Source organism: Pteronotus mesoamericanus, unplaced genomic scaffold, assembly GCF_021234165.1.
Source record: "Pteronotus mesoamericanus isolate MK-2021 breed Mesoamerican mustached bat unplaced genomic scaffold, CSHL_Meso_final contig_105, whole genome shotgun sequence".
Taxonomy (NCBI): domain Eukaryota; kingdom Metazoa; phylum Chordata; class Mammalia; order Chiroptera; family Mormoopidae; genus Pteronotus; species Pteronotus mesoamericanus.
The window spans coordinates 16,219,871-16,243,364 of NW_026555006.1; the positions used below are offsets into that span (position 1 = coordinate 16,219,871).

General features: G+C 37.9%; 1 protein-coding gene across 1 annotated transcript in view; it reads left to right on the forward strand.

Annotated features, from left to right (window-relative positions):
• Positions 1-23,494, forward strand: part of IL23R (interleukin 23 receptor) — a 64,601-nt gene that overhangs the window by 27,324 nt on the left and 13,783 nt on the right. Inside the window, exons 5-6 of the mRNA XM_054572667.1 lie at positions 137-282; positions 6,402-6,558. Coding sequence (XP_054428642.1) covers positions 137-282; positions 6,402-6,558 — 303 coding nt within the window. The remainder of the gene's footprint in view (positions 1-136; positions 283-6,401; positions 6,559-23,494) is intronic.

Genomic DNA, 23,494 nt, shown 5'->3' on the forward strand with positions numbered 1-23,494 from the left:
TTAATTATTAATTAGATCACAAAATTGTTTTTTTAGTACTTTGAGTTTTAACATGTCTGTAGATTGATGAAAAGTTACATGTTTCTCCCTAGGTAAGTTTTAAATTGCTGGGTTTCTGTTTTTGTTTTTTTTCTAGTGATACCTTCTGCAGCCATCATTTTCAGGGCTGAGGATATAAACACTACAGTGCCCAAGACCATAATTTATTGGAATAGCCAATCAACAATTGAAAAGGTTTCCTGTGAAATGAGATACAAGGCTACAACAAATCAAACTTGGAATGTAAGCTATCTTTCACTATTCTTTAACATGTAAGTGAATGAAAAAATAGCCAGCCAGCAGTCAGCAACCACACTGGGCTTACAATGATCTCTTTTACATGTTTTTATCTGATTCTTTGTGAAATATTCAAACCACTCTAGTTTTAATAATGATTACACTATGCTTCCAGAGAAATGTTTTCTGAAAGGGTCCTCGTGCCTTTGGTAAACAGACAAATGTCCAGCTAAGAGATTTCCATCTATTTACTTCCTTGTACTTCAGTGTCCTAAGGTGAAATGTATGTCAGTGATCATAGATATAAAATTTAAGGATCCTATGCTAAAATTTAACAGGCAGCCAGAAAAATAAAAACTGTTCAAAAAGAAAGTCAGATTTATGGGTGTCTCTTTTTAAATTAAAAAATGTGCAATTCAAAATGTAAGATTTGTAACCAGTACAGGCCTCAGGCTTAGATAAGCATAAGGTGAAATAGTGAATATCTAGACAAAATAATCACCCTTAAATATCAATGGCAGGTTACCAAGTGTCTTAGGAGAGACATAGGTAAGACGTTCATTAATAAAATCGTATCACATTACAGCATCTGTGAACGTCAATAAAAACTCATGAATTTAAACTACAGGGTAACACTAGCCTGAGAAAAAAGTTCAAATTTGAAAAGAAATGCAATTTTTTAAAATTACAATTAAATGCCATTTAGTCAAAATAATTAAGAAATGGAGTTATCTGGCTTTGCTTAATTGAGAATTACTTATCATGTATGATGGATACATGGATTAAAAAGATGTGTAATATATATTCAATGGAATATTACTAAGCAATAAAAAAGCATGAAATCTTGCCATTTGTGACTACATGGGTTGGCCTAGAGGGTATTATGCTAAGTGAAATAAGTCAAACAAATATACCATTTCACATATGTGTGGACTCTAAAAAAAAAATAAAGAAAACAACACAGAAATAGACCCATAGATATAGAGAACAATCTGATGTTTGCCAAAGAGGAAGAAGTTGGGAGATGGGAAAGAAAGAAAGAAAGAAAGAAAGAAAGAAAGAAAGAAAGAAAGAAAGAAAGAAAGAAAGAAAGAAAGAAAGAAAGAAAGAAAGAAAGAAAGAAAGAAAGAAAGAAAGAAAGAGAAAGGAAGGAGGGAGGGAGGGAGAGAGGGAGGAAAGGAAGGAAGGAAGGAAGGAAGGAAGGAAGGAAAGAAAGAAGAAAGAAAGAAAGAAAGAAAGAAAGAAAGAAAGAAAGAAAGAAAGAAAGAAAGAAAGAAAGAAAGAAAGAAAGAAAGAAAGAAAGAAAGAAAAGAAAGAGAGGAAGGAAGGAAGGAAGGAAAAAAGAAAGTTCTGGGTAAAGATGGTAGATTGAACACACTCAGCCAAATAATATAAAATAATCCCCTTTCAAAAACATAGGTATATATCATGTATGAATTTACAAGTTTTCAGGAATGAAAATGACATGTATTTAACACTAATCTTTGATGACTCCAAAGCCGTCTTCTGCCTCAACCCAATCATTCTTAGCACCAGTTTTGCTGTAGAACAGTGTGCTTAAAGAGTGTGAAGATGAGGGTCAAACTATACTGACTTCATGACAACCCTTTAAAGATTGCTCTTTAAAAATAAATTCCTGATGTCAAGTTGTTTATTTACCTTTGTTCATTTAAATCAGAAATGTGAACTTCAGAGTTGTTTAGATTACTCTTTGGCGCAAGTCCATGTGCTGCATCGTGGTCAGTAACCAATTGGCGATGCCATCGGACTCCTTCACTGAACAATTGTGGCTTCTGTGTTGCACACAGTAGCCCTGGTCTTAAAGACTGGGACAAGTGAGGTAGACACTAAACAAAAATCCAAAGACAGTCTTTTCTTATGTGGAACTTAGGTGAATTCAAAAACAGCCTGAATGAAATTCTTGAGTTGAAATTCTTGAGTCTTAGATTTTGAATTAACAGTTTTGCTCACAAAGGACATCTGGGACCCTTGTGTAGTGTCACAGTCATAGGATGATGCTGAGAATATGAAACTCCCTTATTCTGTATAGCCGGAGGCGGTAGTAGGCTGTAAGAATGTTTAGGAAACATAAAGGATTTACATTGTAAGTATCTCTGAACAGGTTTTCAGCAACCAGCTGCTTTCCGGAAGAAACCTTTGTTCTTTGCTCCCCCTGGTGGAGCTACAAGTGCCATTGTGAGAAGGGGTAACAGGTACATTTGAGCTCAGTTTTCAAAACCTTCTCTTCAGTCAGGAGCAGGCAAATGAAGGAGCTGAAAGAGTATTTGTTATCCCATTTAATCTTCATGACAATCTTTTGTGGTGGGCAGTATCAGCTCCATTACAGAATGGGCTCAAAAAAGTTTAAGTCAGGTTCTCCAGACTTTACACTCTTAGTAGCTAGGTGCTTACATAGTTTGAGCACCCCAAAAATATTTGGAAAATGAAAAACCCAGTTTCAATCCAAAACCCCTATCCTATCCCTTTTACTATGATTCTTCCAAATGTAACTACTCACACACAAAAAGGTGAATTATTATGACCCACGTCCAGTCAGTAATAGCCAAAAGGATGTTTTGTGTTTTACATTTACTACCCCACCAATTTTGTCTGGGTTATTCATAAGCTGTTGTCTTTGCCTCCATGTAGAGAAACAGGAAGTTAGAGTCAACAACAGCGGGAGGACACAAAAGATTACAGATTTGCCCTTCAACCTTGGCTCTGTTTCCATCAGATATTGCTGGAAGGAGTTTCTTTATTTCAAGTGACAGGTCTCCACCAAGAAAGCCTTGTGGCTCAGCACACAGGCTCTAGAGTTCAAAGCCTGGCTCTGCTTTTTTAGTTGCACAAGCTTGAACAAGTTCTTTATCTTCCCTGTGCCTCATCATTCCCATAGCTACAATAGGAATAAAATAAGCACTCACCTCATAGCCTTGTGGGGACGATCAAATGTTGTGTGAAGATAGCCCAGAGCTTGGAATAGAGCTAATATCCAGTAAATGCTGGCTGTTAGTGTTACGCTTCATCCTAACCTCCAGGGAAGCTGTGTGCTGGCTTAGTAGAGCAAAGGAAGCCCACCTGAGAATCAAATCAATACATTGAGAATGCCTTTCAGCCCCTCTTAGCTAAGCTGCATATAGGCTGTGAGGCATCAGCCAGCCCTTCAGGCAATCCTGCAAGGCTGATACCATGGGGAAAATATTTACCTACTTGATTATCTTCATGGACTGTCTCCCTGACATAGCAAATGTGTGTCAAAAATTGAGCTCACAATCCTCAGCAGCAGCCCTTGCCCCCTGCTGTGTGCCCTGTCTCAGGACCATTCACCACGTTGTATATACTTACCTGTTTACAAGTGTATCCCCCATCCTTTAACTGTAAGCTCCTAGAAGACAGTGCTGTACCATAATATTTTTGTATCTACACTCATTCTTGTAATGCCTACTTCACATAATTTTGAAACATTAGCTATTAGTATTATTATTTGCTTTGAAGAGTGCCCAATAGCAGAGACCGTAATTTAGGGAAATCTTCCCTGTAAGTTCGAGTAATTGGATTAACGGTGACTCATTTCTCTAATTACACGGGACCAAAGTATTGGCAAACTTTATTCAAGAGCCAAACAGTAAACATTTTAGGCTTTGCAGGCCATAAGATCTCTGTCTTCACTACTGATCTTTTCAGTGCAGCATGAAAACAGCCACAGACAATAAGTGAGTAGACATTGTGGCATTCCAATAAGATTTTATTTTTGGACACTAAAATATGAATTTCATATAGTTTTCATGTATCACAAAATAGTCTTCCTTTGATTTTTCTTCCAACTGTTTAAAAACTGTAAAAACCATTTTTAGCTCTTAGGCTACACATAACCAAGCATTCATTCTCTTCCTGGAATTGCAAATAGAACAGTGTCCAGAGAGCAGAGGGTCAAATCTTGGCCTTTGCATTTCAAAAGTGTAAATGCTAGTATAAGACAGAAGACTTGGAAGAACATGTGATTAGTCATGACTATGTTTTCCAATAATCATGCCCCTTCCCCGCTCCACCAAACTCTAGATAAAGATTACTTGAACAGAACAAGAGGTAAGGGGCTGGGGTAAGAGGGATGAACCAAAAGAATTAAGACACCAGTGAGTCACTGAGAAGGACACCCTCACTCTGGACTGTGTCCCATCTTCGGAGATGGGGGAAGTCAGGGTTCTAGAACTCTGAATTAGGTTCAAGATTCTCCTTCCCTCCACCCAAGGATGCTCCCAGAAACTTAGATATAACCCTAAAAAAAGAGGGACCTCACACTGATGGAGATGAAGTTTCCATGCCTCCACCTGCAGAACTGACGGTCTAACTAGAAATGGACTGCTATAAACAGTAAAGTCCTATTTCTTGTGCTTGAGATCATACCCTAGCCACAGGTACTCAGTTAAGTCTAGCTCTCGATGCTCATTTCATCCTCTGAAAATATCATCTAGAGGTATCATCTTGGGGTTGCAAGGCCCTAACCAGTCACCTGGCTTGTCTCATGGTAGAAACAACTGGTAACAGTTCTAAAAAATTCTTCTTTCTAATTTAGAATTCTGGTTGTACTTCAGGGTATGTCTTTAAAAGGACTTATCTATAAATGTAACGGCAAAAAACATATTGGAGAATAATAACTCCCTTTTGAGAGCAGCCGATATGAAACAGAATGCATTTGAAAGTCAAACTTTTGGCACAAGTAAAATCTCTCCTTGGTTCCAGGAGACCCTAGACGTGGCCAGTCATATTTACGTAGCAGAAAATCCCAAGGGCTATGGGTAGAGACGTGGCCCATGGAAACTCTGAATGGTATCTTTCAGAGAGCATGACATTTTCCACTACAGATATTTTCAAGAGTTTTACATTTTCAATGCATTGCAAGTTTTAAAGATGTATGTTAAGATTGTTCTTTTTTTAAGATTGGTTTTTAACAGAAGAATTCCTAAACGTGGATATCTTGCTTTTTTTAAAAAAGAAATTTCAATAGCTTCAACTATCTCTTTCATGAGTGTCTAGTAACTGTTTACTCCAGTATAAATGTGTTTCTAGATGTATTTTATGTATATCTTTCAGTCATGCTTCACTTTTTTCAGTAAGTCCATTTATCACAACACTCTGGAGGTGCTGTATAAATGTCTGGCTTCTCTCTCCCACCTGAAGCAGCTTGTTTGGGGTCATTTTTCATTATGTTTTAGAGCAGGTTGTCGTGACCCAGAAAATGATTTGCAAGTTTATACCTCAGCTATTTTCCTACTTCTCTTCCTTTGGAGTTTTACAGTTCAACTTTCTTAAGTGTTTTATTTTATTTTCTCTCTCACACATACATATATATAACAGGTCTTACAGAATTTGAGTAACTCTGCAGTAAGGACCAATTTAACAGCTTAGCTTATGAGTAATTTTTTTTCTCAAAGTCATCATTAACAAGTGAAATTATTTCACCATTCATGAAAAATTATTGATCTATATATCTCACTGCAAAGAAAGAGAGAGAGATGGAGAGAAATAAGAGACTTAAAAGAAATTGCTATTAGGTCCCCTGTTTCTTCTACCCCATTATAATCAGCCATTTCAAAATTAAGAATATATTACATTTGGATTTTCTTGAAAATTAAAACCTTGAGCCATGGTTGGTGTGGCTCAGTGGATTGAGTGCTGACCTATGAACCAAAAGGTCACTGATTCAATTCCTGGTCAGGGTATGTGCCTGGGCAGTGGGGCCAGATACCCAGCTGGGGGCGTGCAAGAGGCAACCGATCACACATTCAGGTTTTTCTCCCTCTCTTTCTTCCTCCTGTGCTCTCTCTCTGTAAATAAATAAGTAAAATATTTTTTTAAATTTAAATTAAAATATTAGAATAAAATAAGTAAAATATTTTTAAAAATTAAATTAAAGTCAAATACAATGTGTACTTCATTACTAATGTTAAATAACATGTATTTAATTGCTTATGGCCATGTTTCATATAAAATACTCTATTCCTCTCCATTTTCCCAGGCTCTAGAAAAGTGCCTGAAACATAGGTGCTCCATGCATTTTTGCTAAGTGGAATATTTGGTTTTAAAACACATTGTATCATTTCATTATTATTATTCATCCTTTTTAGGTTAAGGAATTTGACACCAATTTGACATATGTGCAGCAGTCAACATTCTGCCTGGAGCCAAACACTAAATATGAATTTCAAGTGAGATGTCGAGAAACAGGTAAAAGCTACTGGCAGTCCTGGAGTTCACCCTTTCTTCATAAAACACCTGAAACAGGTGAGTGTATTTATACCTTTAATCACTTAGGCTTTTCTTTTGACTTCTGTCTCTCTTCTAACTATATATTTTCTTCTTCTTGATTTCTATCAAAATTGATAAAACTGTTGTAGAGCAGGTGGTAATACTTAAATTGTCATATTGTTTGATTTTGTTAGGTTGACTACAATTTATGTAATGGTTTGCAAACATTCCTGGGCACAAAAAATGATAAAAACCACCTGGTATGCATGTTCGCTGTCCCTGTGTCACAGGCCTCAGGCAGTGGGAGTCGGAGGGTGCTCAAGTGTTAGCATGTCTTACAAACATCCTGGGTGATTGTGAGGCATATAATAACCTAAGCCCTTGATTTGAAAAACAGAACAAAACATTATTAAGGTTACATTCAACTGTTTAGGTCACTCTGGTAAAATATATTCTCCTAGAAAGAAACACAAATCAAATCATATCAGTTAATATTTATTACCTACTATATACTATCAGAGAGTTAAAGCACTTAAATATGAGATTATTTGATTCTTTTCTCAATAAAATCTAGGTGAGCTGTTGTTTATCTTAAGATATTTCTCTGCTCTTAATATTATTAGTTTAATATTCCAGTCATTTACACAGGTAATTCAATGAAATGTTAGCGAAAGACTTTTTGCCATGTACACAATTGTTTTTATTTTTTAATTAGATTTTATTGATTATACTATTACAACTATCCTGATTTTTCTCCCTTTGCCCCCCTCCACTTCACCCCCCATTTCCTCAGGCAATCCTTCCACCACTGTTCTTGTCCATGGGTCATGTGTGTAAGTTCTTTGGCTACTCTATTTCCTATACTGTGCTTTACATCCCCATGGCTATTCTGTGACTCTCTCTTTGTACTTCTTAATCTCCTCACCTCTTTACCCGTTTCCCCACACCCCTCTTCCCATCTGGCAGCCACCAATATGCTCTCTGTACCCATGATTTTGTCTCTATTCTTTTTGTTTGCTTAGTTTGTTTTTTAGATTAAATTGTTGATATGTATTTATTGTCCTTTTATTGTTCATAGTTTTGATCTTTTCTTAAGTCCCTTTACCATTTCACATAAAAATGATTTGTGATGATGAACTCCTTTAGTTTTTTCTTGTCTGGGAAGATCTTTAATGGCCCTTTGATTCTAAATGATAGCTTTGCTGGGTAGAGCAAGTTTGGTTGTAGGTCCCTGCTTTTCATGACTTCAAATATTTCTTGCTAATCCCTTCCAGCCAGGAAAGTTTCTTTTGAGAAATCAGCTGTCAGTCTTATGGGTATGCTCCTGTGGGTAACTAACGTTTATTCTCTTGCTGCTTTTAGGATGCTCCCTTTATCTTTAACCTTTTGCATTTTAATTATGATGTGTCTTAGGGTGGCTTCTTTGCTTCCATCATAATTGGGACTCTCTGTGCTTCCTCAACATACATGTCTATATTCACCCCCAAATAGGGAAGTATTCTCTCCATATTGTGCATCCATATTGTTTGGGACTATCTGTGCTCCCTGGACACTTGCATGTCTATCTCCTTCACCACATTAGGGAAATTTCCTTTCATTATTTTTTCAAATAGATTTCCAATTTCTTCCTCTTTCTCTTCTCCATCTGGCACCCCTATAATGTGAATTTTGGAAAGCTTGAAGTTGTCCCAGAGGCTATGCACACTATCCTCATTTTTTTGGATTCTTTTTTCTTCTTGTTCTGATTAGTTGCTTTTCACTTCCTTATGTTCCAAATCATTGATTTGATTCTCAACTTCATCTACTCTACTGTTATTTCCCTGTAAATTGTTCTTTATTTCAATTGGTGTATGCTTTGTTTCAGACTAGATCTTTTTCATGCTGCTGAGGTCCTCACTAAGTTCCTTGAGCATCCTTTTAAGCAGTGTATTGAACTCTGCATCTGACAGATTGTTTATCTCCATGTCACTTAGCTCTTTTTCTGGAGTTTTGATCTGTTCTTTCATCTGGGACATGTCTCTTTATCTCCTCGTTTTGGCAGTCTCCCTGTGTTTGTTTCTATGTATTAGGTAGAACTTCTTTTACTCTGTGTCTTGGTAGTGTAACCTAACGTAGTAGGTGTCCTGTAGGGTCCAGTGGCATAGCCTCCCCAAACACCCAAGCTGGCTACTGAAAGTATGCCCTTCATGTAGGCTGAGTATACCCTCCTCTTATAGTTGAAACTTGATTGTTCTTGGCAGGTCAATGGGAGGGATTTATCCAGGCCAGTCAGCTTCATGGACTGGCGGTGACCACTCACCACCAACCTCTGCCCTCCATGGAGGATCAGCTGAGCAGGGGCAGGGTGGTGGCACTCTGATATGGTCTGTAGCAGTAGCAGTCCACTGGGTGCACTGGCCATGGGTTATCCCATCTGGTGCAGACTAAGGCCAGCTCCCGCCTGTGTTTTGCCTAGGGCCACCCTGCCTGAGCTATAAAGCAATCTGAGGTTGCTGCTACTTGTGCTGAGCTTGGAGATTCCCAGACGAAGCCAAATTGTGAATCTAGCCTGGCTGCTGCTAGTGCTGGGCCTAGGGCTCACTGAGGCCAACTGTTGCTTGTTTGATAGGATTTAGGAAGTTGTGAAGCATGAGCCAAGACCAGCCATTCACATGGAAAAGCAGCTTGGGCGGGGGGCATAATTTGGGTGGGAAGGAGTCTCAGGGGATCTCCTAGGTGGAATAAACAGTGTTAGCCAGGTTGATGGCTTCTCAGAACTGGCACTGGCCTGCTATCTCTATGGCTCTGCAGGGGGAGGGCTCAAAAAAGGGACAATAGCCTCTGCTCACCTTGATGCCAGACACTTAAGTTTCCTCCTGTATACCACCGGTGCATTTCAAACTGCTAGGTGGAGCTCAGAGAGAGTGAGTCTGAGTAGGTGAGTCCATGTGTGGGTTCTTCAAGAAGAACTGCTTAGGGTTCCAGCAGTTTCTTTCACCAACTCAATCCCCACAGATTTTTGCAGCCAGAAGTTGTAGGGACTTATCTTCCTGGCACTGAAACTCTGGGCTGTGGGTCCTATTGTGAGTCTGGGATATCTCGCTCCTGAGACATTCCTCCTGAATTTTTATCCATCACATGTGGCTGAGAGATCAGCCCATTCTGTATCTGCATCCCTCCTACCAATCTGAGTGGAGGTAGTTTCTTCTTTTATTCCATAGTTGTCAGATTTCCATTCAACTTTGTTTCTGATGGTTCTGAGTGATGGTTGCTCTATATTCTAGTTGTGATTTTGATGTGGTTAAGGGAGGAGGTGAGCCTTGTCTGCCTATGCCACCATCTTGACCAGAAGTCCTCACACAACTTGCCAAATAGATTTTAGTTGAAAGCAAGCAATAAAACAAATCTATTGCAGTTGCCATAATATTCCATAACAGCCCCATTATCCTGAAGATGTCTCCCTACTATAGGTAGTTTATACACTAGATTTAATTTTTACTTTTCAGAACTGATCTTAATTATAATCACACTATTGTTAATATTATCTTTATTATAATATAACATCTTGGAACGTGTTTGATGTTTTCAAAGCAGTTTAACATACATTATAAATATTGATGATCACCAGCCCCTAAAGAAAGCTAAGAACCAGACTGGTTTAAAAGTTCTTTTGGTGCCCCGTAAAGCCCAAATATGAGAAATACATTATTATATTTTAAAATCATTTTTATTTTTCAATTATAGGTGATATACATTAATTATATTAGTTTCAGGTGTACATCCAGTAAATAGACATTAAATAACTTACTAAGTGATCATCCTAATAAATCTCACATCCATCTAACAAAATTATTAATGTATTAGTGACTATGTTCCCTATACTGTACTTTACATCCCCATGACTATTCTGTAATAACCAATTTGTACTTCTTAATTCCTCCACCTTTTTCACACTGCCCCCCCCAAGATTCTTCCCATCTGTCAACCATCAATATGTTCTCTCTATTTATGAATCTGTGTCTGCTTTTCCTGTTTATTTATTTTGTTTTTCAGATTCAATTGCTGACAGATATGTATTTATTGCTATTTGATTGTTCATAATTTTGATTTTTTTTCCTTTTTCTTCTTAAAGAAGACCCTTTAACATTTCATATAATACTGGTTTGGTGAGATCCTTTATCTTTTTCTTGTCTGGGAAGTTCTTTATCTTTCCTTCGGTCCTAAATGATAGTTTTATAGCGTAAAGTAATCTTGGTTATGGGTCCTTGCTTTTCATAAATTGAATATTTCTTGCCAATCCCTTCTGGCTTGCAAAGTTTCTGTGGAGAAACCACCTGACAGTCTTATGGGAACTCCTCTCTGTAACGAAGTACTTTTCTCTTGCTGCTTTTAAGATTCTCTCTTTGCCTGTACGCTTTTTCATTTTCATTATGAAATGTCTTGGTGTAGGCCTCTTTGGGGTCATCTTGTTTGAGATTCTCTGCACTTCCTGGACTTGTACATCTATTTCTTTCACCAAGGTAGGGAAGTTTTCTATCAATTTTTTTTTTCAAATAAGATTTCAATTTCGTGCTCTCTCTCTTCTTCTCCTGACACCAGCATTATACAAACGTTGGCATGCTTGAAGTTGTCCCAGAGGCTACTTACACTATGTTCAACTTAAAAATTTTTTTTTCTTTTTTGCTGTTCTGATTGGGTGTGTGTTTTGCTTCCTTATATTCCAAATTGCTGACTTAATTCTTGCTTTCATCTGCTTTACTATTGATTTCCTGTAAATTTTTCTTCATTTCAGTTAGTGTATCCTTCACTTATTTCTTCTTTTTTATTGCTGTTGAAGTTCTCACTGAGCTCATTGAGCATTTTTATAATTAGTGTTTTGAACTCTGCATTAAGTAGATTACTTGTCTTCATTTTGTTTATTTCTTTTTCTGGAGTTTTGTTCTGTTCTTTCATTTGGGACATGTCTCTTTGACTCCTCGTTTTGGCAGCCTCCTGTATTTGTTTCTATGTATTAGGTAGAGATGCTTTGACTCTGTGTCTTGGTAGTGTGGCCTAATGTAGTAGGTATCCTGTAGGGTTCAGTGGCATAGTCTCCCCTATCACCCAAGCTGTATACTCAAGGTGCACCCTTCATGTGGGCTGAGTACACCCTCCTCTTGTAGTTGAGCCTTGATTGCTGTTGGCATGTCAACAGGAGGGATTTACCCCCAGACCAATCAGCTGCAAGGACTGGCTGTGACCACCAACCACTGTGGAGGATCGTTTGTGCAGGGGTCCACTCCACAGAGCTGGACTTACTTCAGTAGGGCTCTGGTGCCTGATGAGCCCACCCCTTGAGTGTGTTGTTTCTGGAGGAGGCTGGGTGGTGCTTTGACGTGGTCTGAAGCTGTCCATTGGGTGTGCTGGCTCTGGGGCCTCCCAGGAAGTACAGGCCAAGGTCAGCTGCTGCCTGTGTTCTGCCCAGGGCCACCTGGCATGAGCTACAGAGTGATCTGCAGATGGCTGCTACTTATGCTAGGCTTGGAGGTGCCCAGACAAGGCCAATCTGTGAACCAAAGCTGGCTGCTGCTAGTGCTGGGTCTAGGCCCACTTAACAACAGGCAAAGGGCATGCTAAGGTCAGGTGCTGCTCGTTTGACAGATTTTAAGAAACCAGAAGCATGGGCCAAGACAGGCCATTTGTATGAAAAAGCCACTGGACACACTTTGAGTGGGCCAGCAAATTAGGTGAGGCCAGGCCTCAGGGAATCACCAGGACAGGGTAAGCATTGTGAGTCAGGTTGATGGAGTTTCAAATATGGTACCCCTCTGTCAGCTCTGTCAGAGGAGGACTTATCCAAGGAACAATGGTCTCTGCCAGCACTTCTGTCTGGGAGAAAGCTGCCTCTCACCAGCTCTCACCCTGATGCCAGTCAATTCATTTCCTCCCCTTACCGTATGTCTCTGGTGCCTTTCACGCTGCTGCCCTGGTGCTGGAGCTCAGAGGGGGTGAGTCCGAGTACATCGGTCTGCTGGCCCTTTATGGAGAACTGCCTGGTACTCCAGTAGCCCTCTGTCTCCCTCAAACTCAGTTGCCACTGGTTTTTACAGCCAGAAGTTATGGACACTTCTTTCCTGGCACTGTAACTCTGGACTGAGGGACCCGTTATGGGGCTGGGATATCTTGCTCCTCAGGGGGTACCTCTGCAGCTGAGATACCCCTCCCAATTTCTATCTGCCACACATGGGTGTGGGACAAGTCCACTCCATGTCTCTTTCCCTCCTTCCAGTCTTGATATGGCCTATTCTTTAAATCCCTATTTGTAGGGCTTCCATTCACCCAGATAGCAGGCAGTTCTGAATGATGGTTGTTCTGTATTTTAGTTGTAATTTTTATGTAGAAACACATTATTAAGGGAATCATTTGCAATACTGAGTCTTTTAAAAGTTAGTTTTTAATTGAAAATATTCTGTCAACTTGGTATCGTTAAAAATTCTTAGGACTTTAGATGCCATTTATAATAATTTAGTTGATAACCAAATTATATTTAAAAGAAATATAGAGCCCTAGCTGGTGTGGCTCAGTGGATTGCACACCAGCCTGTGAACAAAATGTCACAGACTGATTCCCAGTCAAGGCATATGCCTAGGTTGTGGGCCAGGGCTCCAGCTGGGGCCGTGCGAGAGGCAACTGATCAATGTTTCTCTCCCTCTCTTTCTCCCTTTTTTCTTCTCTCTCTAAAAATAAATAAATAAAATCTTTAAAAATATAAAAGAAATGTAAAATCATCTAACAAGGTTATCAAAATTGATAACTCACATTTACTTACCACTTACAAAGTACTATTATGTATAATCTTATTTGATTTTTACATCAGCCATATTTGGTACTGTAAATTGGCACCATTTTACAAATGAGAAAAGTGAGACATGATTTTCTAAATCATACACATTGTTAGTGGGTAACAGCACCTAAACTAGAACCCAAGTTTTCTTACCAATAGCTCTCAGCAATCTCATCAATTTCTTTAACCAATTATGTCAAAGTAGAAGAGCAGTTTACTAAAGTATTCTATAAGTTAAGCTAAGGGCCACAAATTTCCTTTAAAAGTGAAGGTCTTAAACCCTACATGCAGGAATAGGAACATCCTATAGGAACAGCTCCCTTGTAACAAGCCTAAATTTCAAGTATTGGTTTCCTGAGGGAAAAAAAAAAAATCACCTGAGGCAAAAATGCCAGTTTAAATTAAGCAATCCTGAAAACTTGCCTCTATACAATTTTAACATGTTAGCTAAGAGGAAACAAACTTCTTTTGGCACAAATTCCTTTCTAAGACACATTAAATGAGAAACAGTGTTAGGGACAGTGATAAGACTAAATCTTTTTGAAAATGTATTTATTTTCTATTTGTAAAAGCAAGACAAGTGTATTGTAAAATACAACCTAGACAAACTGTTGCTTACAATTTAGTGGATTTAACATTAATTTTTCCTATCTGTATATTTTTTAATGATAAGTACTGTAGCACATATGCTGTTTAAATCCTGATTTTCATACTTAATCTACCTTGTTAAATTTTTAAAAACTACTTAATGGCTGTACTGTATTCCAATTTATGGATGTACAATAATTTATTTAATAATTTCCCTATTATAATGCTATCTAGGTTATTGCATTTTTGTCCACTATCAACAAATTTCTTTGAATAGCTTTGTATATAAAATCACCTTTTGTTTTTTCGGTGTTATTGGCTCAAGAGTTAAGCACATTTTAAGATGCTTGATGCAAGTGTCAAATTGCTCATTAGTACAACTTTAATATCAGTTGCTTTTTTAAAAAGTACCCATGAAAAGATATTCACCTAGTCACTCATGTTCATTTAGACTCTACCAGGCACCAGGCACTTGCTAGGGACTTGCAGAACCTCAGTGGGCAGAGACAAAGATCCCTTAATTCTGGAGAAGACAGTCAATTAAAAAAATTACATAGCACTATAATAAAGATATAAATGAAAGCAGTAAAAATAAAACCTCACAACTGAACTTTGAATTATTTCACAATTGAAAAAAATAATTCCTGTAACACTTTCAGTTAACCAATTGTTTGATATGGGGTTTTTTGAGCAGCCAACCCTTCCCAGTAATAAAGGTTTATTTATTTATGAAGAAACACAGCCCTGAGAGCGATGTCCCTCTATGCAAGAATTTCCTGTTTCGTTCTCTGAAATTGTTATGTGTGTGTAACTGAATTCATTCATCTCAAAACAATGTGTTTTCCCCAGGCCTATAACTTCGTAAGTGATAGGTTTTAAGCCAGCCCTGTTCATTGTTCTTTTGCATTTAGGTTAACACACCTTTGAAATACCAGACATAACTCCCCTCCAGGGGGATATTAACCCTCAAGAGAGTATATAATCTGGTTACCTATCCTGTAACCCAAACCCTGCCTTGCTTTCTCTCACCTCTCTGTACATTCTTTTCCTAATTTTAAATGCATAAAAAAGCTGCAAAACTCTTATTCTCAGGAGCATTTGAGATCTTGCTCCTGGTATATGTTGTCAGGTTGGCTCAGATAAACTCCTATGAAAATTCTAAAACATACACACACACACAACAATGATTTTTCACAATTACACCCAGATGGCACTGCAGGGCAAATCGTGAAGTAGGTACAGCCCCTAGTATTCTTTTTTATCACTTTCTCTCTGGATAGTGCCTTTCCTTAGCCTTTAAAAATTGGTCTTCAAAAGAAACCAGACAAACTCATTTATAGCAATGGTTAAATGACTTATAATTTTCTTTTCCTTCCTCAGAGTGTTTAGACTTTACTGGAAAACAAAGACTTATAATAAAAGAGAATAAGAAAGAAATCAACCTCAGAATATAATGTTAGGCTTTAGCAAACACAAAAGTTTCTCTGGGTTAGAAACTCATATTTTCCTATGCTGGTATAATAGTGAAAGTTTAATTACGTGGCTGGATGCAGAGGGACTCCAGGACAATAAATACTAGCTAACACTTGTTGGATGCTCTCTATGGGTTGGGCACTGTGATAAGCATTTTACATATGAATTGTCCTTTACTCATCACTGCAGGAATGTAATTATTATTCCGATTGAGTAGATGAAAAAGATATGAGATACAAGGAGATTAAGCAGTTTTGCCAAATGCTACGAAGCTGGTAAATGGTAGAGCCAGGGCATAGCATGGGCTGCAAGATCCTAGCACAGGCACTGTAGCTCTGCCGCCTTCTTCCTCAGAGACCTAGGAGGGAGGGCCCTGTGTCAGCACCCCTCAGCCACCCGACCAAACCCTGCTCTACACATTAGCTAAGGATGGAACTACTCCAATAGCACTTCATTTTAAATGTAATATTTCCTACGAAAATGAAAATACATGATAAAAGAGTGAACCGTAAGATACTATCAATTATTTCTACTTTGGCATGAATACAAGATGTGGAAGCAAATTTGGGTTAAGGTGATGAGAATGAAACTGCAGGGCTCTAGGAACCTTGGATAGGACAGTGAGAGATGAGGACAAGGTGGCCTTGGCCAAGACAGGAACACCTCAGGGCAATGCATGTGTTTATCCAGCTGGTCCTGTTCAGTCAAGTGTCCAAAAAGCAGTGCTTCCCAGAGTGAGATGTGTTGACCACCTGCATTATAAATGCTTGGAAATTAGTTTAAAATCAGATTCTTCATTCTCTAGCCAAGTGATACTTCTGCAATAACGTGTAAGAATCGCCACATAAAAAGGTTAGACTTGCCCTTTAAGCAGGACAAGTGCCATGGACAATAATCTTGGGTGTGGGCAGGATATGCAGAAAGAACTGAACAGAACTAAAGAACACATTCAAAAGACCATATACCACGATCAAGCAGGGTTTGTTTATCCCTGGGATGCGAGAATGGTTCAACGTATGCAAATCAATAAATGTGATACACCACATTAACAAAACAAAGGATAAAGATGATATGATCATGTCAATAGATGCAGAAAAGCCTTTGACAAAATTCAACATCCTTTCGTGGTAAAAGTTCTCAACAAATTATGTATAGAAGGAATGTACCTCAACATAATAATAAAGGCCATTTATGACAAGCTCACAGCTAACATCTTACTCAATGGTAAAATGCTAAAAGCTTCCTCTTAAAGATCAGAAACAAGGCAAGGATGTCCATTCTTATCACTTCTATTAACACAATACTGTAAGTCCAAACCAGAGCAATTAGACAAGAAAAGGACATTTAAAATATGCAAACTGATTAAAAAAGTAAAACTCTTTTTTTTGCAGATGGCATGATCTCCTATACAGAAAACCCTAAAGTCTCCACCAAAAAACTATTAGAACTAATAAGCAAATTCAGTAAAGTTTCAAGATAAAAAGTCAATATACAAAAATCAGTTGCACTTTGATATACTAACAAGGAACTACTGGAAAGAGAAATTAAGAAAACAATGTCATTTACAATAGCACAAAAAACAATAAAATACTTAAGACTCATTTAAACAAGATGGAATACTTATCCACTGAAAACTATAAGATATTGATGAAAGAAATTGAAGAAGACACAAATAAATGAAAAGAAATTCCATGTTCTTGGATGAGAAAATATTAACAATTAAAATATTAATATTAAAATATTAAAGGTGGTTTTGAGGGCAGGGGCAGAGAAGAGTTGGCATGTGAGAACCTCACGCCGTTATCTCCTGTACTATCTGGTTACCTCTCTGCTTCCTCTTCCTCCTTCCCCCTGTTCCCAAGTCACTAATCACGCCAGTCCACTTCAGGAGCCCCAGAGTCCCCAGAAGCAGGGGGTGGAAGACCATTGTCCCAGGGAACCATCACACCCACAGTACCTTCTGCCTAGACTCTGCCCTGCCTCTGGATGTGAGGTTCCAGCTGGGGCTCTGAGAACCACTGAGCATTGCTGCAGGTGGAGCTTCAAGACCACCAAGTAAAAATTTCTGGGGTCATTAAGCAGTACAGAAAGAGCACCAGAGGGGAAAAGACAATTTGTCAGCATAGAAAATGAATGTTGAGAAAATGGGAAAGTCAATTCCTTAAATTCACCACTACTGAGGTGAAAAAAAGGTGAAAGGGGGCTGTCCAGGCAGGAGTGTTTTCAATGCCTGTAACACGGATCCTTTTGTAAAGAAGAAAAGGTGCAGGCTCTGTAATCTTTTTAATGACAAGTCAGAGGCCTGAGGGAAGGGCCGTCACAGTTCATAATGACTAATTAACTTGCTTGAATTGCTACTTGCAGTAGAAAAGTTTCCCAGAGAAATCATATTCTTCTTCTACTTCCTCTTCTTTTTTTTGACAGTTCTCCAAAGGAAGGCAAGTATGAGCAAGATATTAAACCACTTTGTATTTTGTTCTTACAAAATTTGGTTATTGCATTAACAATGACTCCATAAAGATTCTTACTCACTTTTTAGGATTTTTAATGACTAAGAGAAAAAAGAAGTTATATCAATGCAACTAAATATAGGTGATATTAAATATAATGAAATTAGAGCGTGACACATGAAATGCACTTTGCAAAAATTCTGCTGTTTGTCATTAGAGATTTCTTATTCATTCATATGGAGATGGATTATAAGTTTGTAGATTCATGGTTACTAAACTGGGTTAAATACACAATGTCCCTTAACATATTAATCACTTTAGACTCTGTCTACATTTATTTCTTTTTCTTTGGGTTCTGTCCCTAATAAACCACCAGAGTTCTGTAGAATGAAAGAAAAACTCAAAAGAACTTCACAATTTCTCTGAGGTTTTCAACCTGCTGATAGAGAATAATGAGTATGCTTTTCCATGAAAAAGTAATAATCTCCTGTATTAGTATCCTGTTTCTGGTATAAAAAGTTATTGCAAACTTAGTAGCTTAAAAACAGTACAGATTTATTATCTTATAATTCTGAAGGTGAGAAATCCAAAATCCACATCACTGGGGTGAAAATAAGGTATCATCAGCAGAGTTGTGTTACTTCTGGAGGCCTTAAGAGAGAATCTGTTTCATTGCCTCCTCCAGTTTCTAGAGGCTGCCTGCATTTCTTGGCTTGTGGTACCATCTTAAAGCCAGAAGCATAGCATCTTCCAATCTCTTTCTCTGACTCTCCTGCCTTCTTTTTATAAGGACCTTGTGATTTCATTGGACTCAGCCCTATAATGTAAACTCCCCAACTTAAATTCTTTTTGCCGTATAGGGTAATCTCTTCAAAGGTTCTGGAAATTAGGACATGGACCTCTTTGGGGGATCATTATTTGTTTGGCCACATCTTCTCTCCTATCTGCCCACTACCTACTATTGCAGTTTCTACTATTCATTGTGATGAGGTGCAAGCAAAAGAAATCAAATCTGGTTCTTTTAAAGCTGAAAGAGAATTATTGGGGAGATAGGCAGAAATCAGGAGAAAGACTGGCAAAATGGTCACAAACAGTGTCCAAGGGACATTAGAAGCCAGAACCATGGCCAAAATTGCAGCCTAGGAAGAATCTTATGAGAACCTACAGTTGGCACTGTGGTCACTGTCACTGCCTGCCCTGTGTCCTGGGTACCCCATTGGTGCTACTGTTACCAGACCCTGGACATAGCTGTTGCACTCATATTGGATTCTTAGTGATTATTTGGAGGTGTTTGTTCTGTGTAAGTGGCGGGAGGAGGGCATCTGATGAGCTGAGCTTAGGTCATCGGCTTGTAGCTACTTAATGGCTATAGGGGGAGGGAGTCTCTGCTCCGCTGAGGTATCCACAGTGGGAAGCCCTACCAGCCTCTTACGTATTTTAGGATGCCCGCAAAGAAGAATGTCCTGGTACTGGACAACTAAAAAAATGGCAAATGTCAACTAGACTCTTCAGACTCAAGAATAGTCACATGCCTTGGCCAGGTAGCTCTGTTGGTTAGAACATTGTCCCCATACGCCAAGGTTGTGGGTTTGATCACCGATAAAGGCACATACAAGAATCAACAAATGAATGCATAAATAAGTGGAACAACAAACTGATGTTTCTCTCTCTCTCCTCCTTCCTCTCTCTCTCCCTCTCTAAAATCAAAAAAGAACAGGTACATGCTATGCTCAAGAGCAAGGCTACACTTCTGAAGAATTTTAAATCACTAGGTAAAACTTGGAAGTTGCTCATTCCTGCAAATAAAGTTTTGTTACACTTTGACATCAGGCCCTCAACTCTGTATGATCCATGCCACTTAGGAAAATTTCCTGGGTGGCTATTGCTTTTTTACCTTTTCCTCTTCTTATTCTTTCTCTTTAACAATATGATTGCCATACCTATATTCCTTGCTTTCTTCTTCCTCTTTGTACCAAGTACATACAGTCTAGGAATATAAGCATAAAGATAATCCCTTGGATATGTCTAGGCATACCCTCCTATCCTTAATATTCAAGGATGACTCTATATCCCATGGAATGATTCATCGTTTGACTTGTTTTTCAAGGTGTGGTAATGAGTTTGTTCTGACAGATCCTTTTCTCTGCCCCAAGCATCTGGTACCTATTTGATATATCTGGCCATGGCCTTTTGCTTTGCCATTGACATGAACTGCAGTCAGATCTTTACCCTTGGCCCAATAATGTTGAATTCCAACCGTAGAGCAAAACTGGCCTGGGGAGAAAACACTTTGGTGCTATGAAACAGCGGAACTTGTTAGAAGAGGGAGTTTAGAAAGAAACCAAAAGGAGAAGTTTGTGCTTTAAGAAAAATAGGATTTAAAAAAACTAATACTTTGGAAATCATATCCTTTGTCTCTTGAATATCTAGAACCTCCTGAAAGAATGGTCCCTGTGTCAGCTCTGGTCAAAGCCTTTATGGCACAGACCTTGGTTAGTGTGTCTTTGACAGCAAGATTGGCAAGGGAAAAAGTTAATAAAGGAGACTTATAAACGTCCATATATTTTGGCCCAGTAATTCCACTTATAGAAATCGAGTCTTAGGAAATAAACAGATAAAAGAGATTTATGTACAATAATATTTATCCAAAGCTAGTACTAATAGTAAGAATTTGGAATACAATATAGAAGCCCAAAAATAGCAATAGCTAAAACTTACTAAGCATTTAATTTGCATAACACTTGGTACAAAGTGATTTATATGAACTATCTCAACAAACCTCATGAGTGAAGTGCTGTTATTATCCAATTTTACAAATGAAGAAACTGAGTCACAGAGAGGTTAAGCAATTTGCCCAGGGCCATGCAACTCAAAGTAGTGGAGCCAGTACTTAAACTGAGTTTTGTCTGAGTCTAAAGCTGGTGCCTGAAACCATCAAGCTGTACCAATTCTCAATAGGGCAATAACTAAACAAGTATAGAACAAACATGATGAAATATTAAATTGTCATTGGTATGATGGCTTTGAACAATTTTTAATAAAATGAGGAAATGTTCATGATATAATATTTAATGAATAAGAAAAATAAGGCAGTATTTAGCAAAGAGCATGAGCTCCACTAGGATACACAAATACACAAAAGATTGTTAACAAATATAAAAATAGTTTCCAGTTTGTGAATGAATATAAAACTGTATTTTCTTTTACACACTCTTATACTTTTCAAGCAGCCTACAAGTAGTATGTATTGCTTGTATAATCAAGGAAAATCACTGGTTTTCAGTAGAAAATAACTCTAGGCTGGAAGATTCTTATAATGAGCGCTAAATGGATTAGCCCAACCATAACCCAATGTGGTAGGGTTCAGAGCTCTGCAAGGACAGGCAGCTCTAACACACTGTGGCCAGTGCCCAGGGGAGCAATGGTTAAGTCTGAGTGTGGGAGAGGCTGCCTGCAGGGCTGACTGAGCTTTCCCATCCTGAGCCACCCTGCTGTTGAAGTGAGGTTATTAATTAATGGAGCCAGTGGCCAACAAAACTATGTGTCAGAACTGGATGGAAATTTTTACTTCGTGATTTCAACCTATGTGACTTTGGGCAAGTCATTTATCCTTTGTATACCTTTGTTTCCTCACCCATAAAATAGGGACAATAGAATTATTTCCCTGATTAAGTCATTGCGAGGATTAAATAAGAGGATGTATGTAAAATCTAGTAGATTACCTGCAACATAATTAGTATTCCATAAAAAATCACTTAAAAAGAAGATCAAAGCACACTTTGCCCCATGGTGGACACGAAGGGAAGGGCTGAGGAGACTGATTTGACATCATCCCTAAGAAACAGATGGAATACATTATTGCTAGAACCAAGTGCTTTTGAGCAGATTTGATTAATTATGCTGGTGTTTGGTGGGCCAAAGAAAATGTAGCTATGTTATGCTTCTAGTTTTGGCCAAGTATAAGATACTACATTTTTTGTTTCAAACCACTCTAAATTCCCTATGAACACATTGACTTCTCTAACTCTAATATACAATGTCAGTGTGCATAAGGTATGTAAAAATTTTTACCAAAATAGAGATGATTTGGATTTTCTGAGTATAGTCAAGTATGTATTGTAAGAATAACAGGCATAATTTAATATTCTGTTGCAGGGATAGAATTCTCATTATGAATGTAACATGACAAACATTAAATAAATAATAAATATACCATGAGATTTTTCTAGCACATTAGACAACACACTGATGATTACAGCTGTTATAGTTTTTCAGTCATAAAAGTTATGTGTATACATCATTCTGTGTTTGTGAATGTTCTTGCATGTTAAAATCCTTGAAAATACTATAAATTAGCCATAGCAGGTGGAGTAAGGGGATGGCATTAGAGATGCTTCTTTTTCTAGCCCCTTTATTTTTTCTGTTAAAATTCTTTTCTCTCATTATAGTTACTGCTTTTATAATGAACAATGTAAAGTATGATTTAAGAAGAAATGACCTAACCACTTGGTGGCGGTATTCCATGAAGAATATAGCCTCTATGGTTTCATTTCAGTTCTACACTTAGCAATTTTGCTACTGTCTTGATTTCATAACAATCTTGTTTATAAGCTGTTTTACTTCAGATACATAATTCTTTGTGAAGTCACTCTCTGACAATTAAGCCTCTCTTTTAAATGACTTTAATCTAATTTAAATTAACACACCTGGTTGATTTGAAACTATGATAACAGAAGAGCCTAAAGGAAGATTGTGCTTATTCCTATTAGGGCTAATAAAGCCGTAGTCAGATATTAAAATTATTTTTACATAATGCAAATTAATAACTAAAGCTTCATTGCTGAATAACCATCTGTACTTTATACAAAATAATTACATTAACCTGTATTAAAAGCCAACAGCAATATATATTCTTAAATAAAGACACTAATTTAAAATCATGAAAGTAAAAAAGAATAACCCAGCAACATATGCTATACACCTATGGTTTTGCCAAATTAAAAGTTGTGTCACATTTTAATGTTATATTTCCCTTAAAATGTCAAACTAATGTAGATGCAGACTCCTGTGTGGGCTCCCTGAGAATGAACATGAGCTTATAAAATACTAGTTTTGATGAATAAGCCTGGCTGTTGGCCATGGGGCATAACCTGGCTCCCTCAGAATAAGATGGAACCAGATACTTGAAACAAAAGACAGTGAGGCACTGAGAGGCCAAAAGGAATTTCTGATTTGTCTCAACTCACTGTGAAGCATTTCCCTCTTGCTGTGGAGAAGCCAGTATAAAAGCATAGCAAAGAAATTTTGACTTCTCTGATGTTCTCATCTTCTAAAATTCTCTACCCATTGTTCTTAGAAAACTACTCTTCGTTTGAGCTTGTGCTGGCACCCAGATCAGCCTTGTTCAAAAATTTCCAAAGACCCATAGGAACCTTTTTATTTGAACACTATATTTTTCTCAAAGAGAGTTGTCTGGGCCACAGAGCTTGTTATACAAGTATGTGATATCTCAATGGCAGCTAAGAACACTTCAAGTTGCAATTTCCCCTTGGCCCCCAAAGTAATTTTTTTTTTTAAAGAAGAATTTGAACACTGAAATCAGAATGACTGAATCATAGGGCTTGAAAAACTCTTGGGGATCCAGGGCTTAGAACCATTT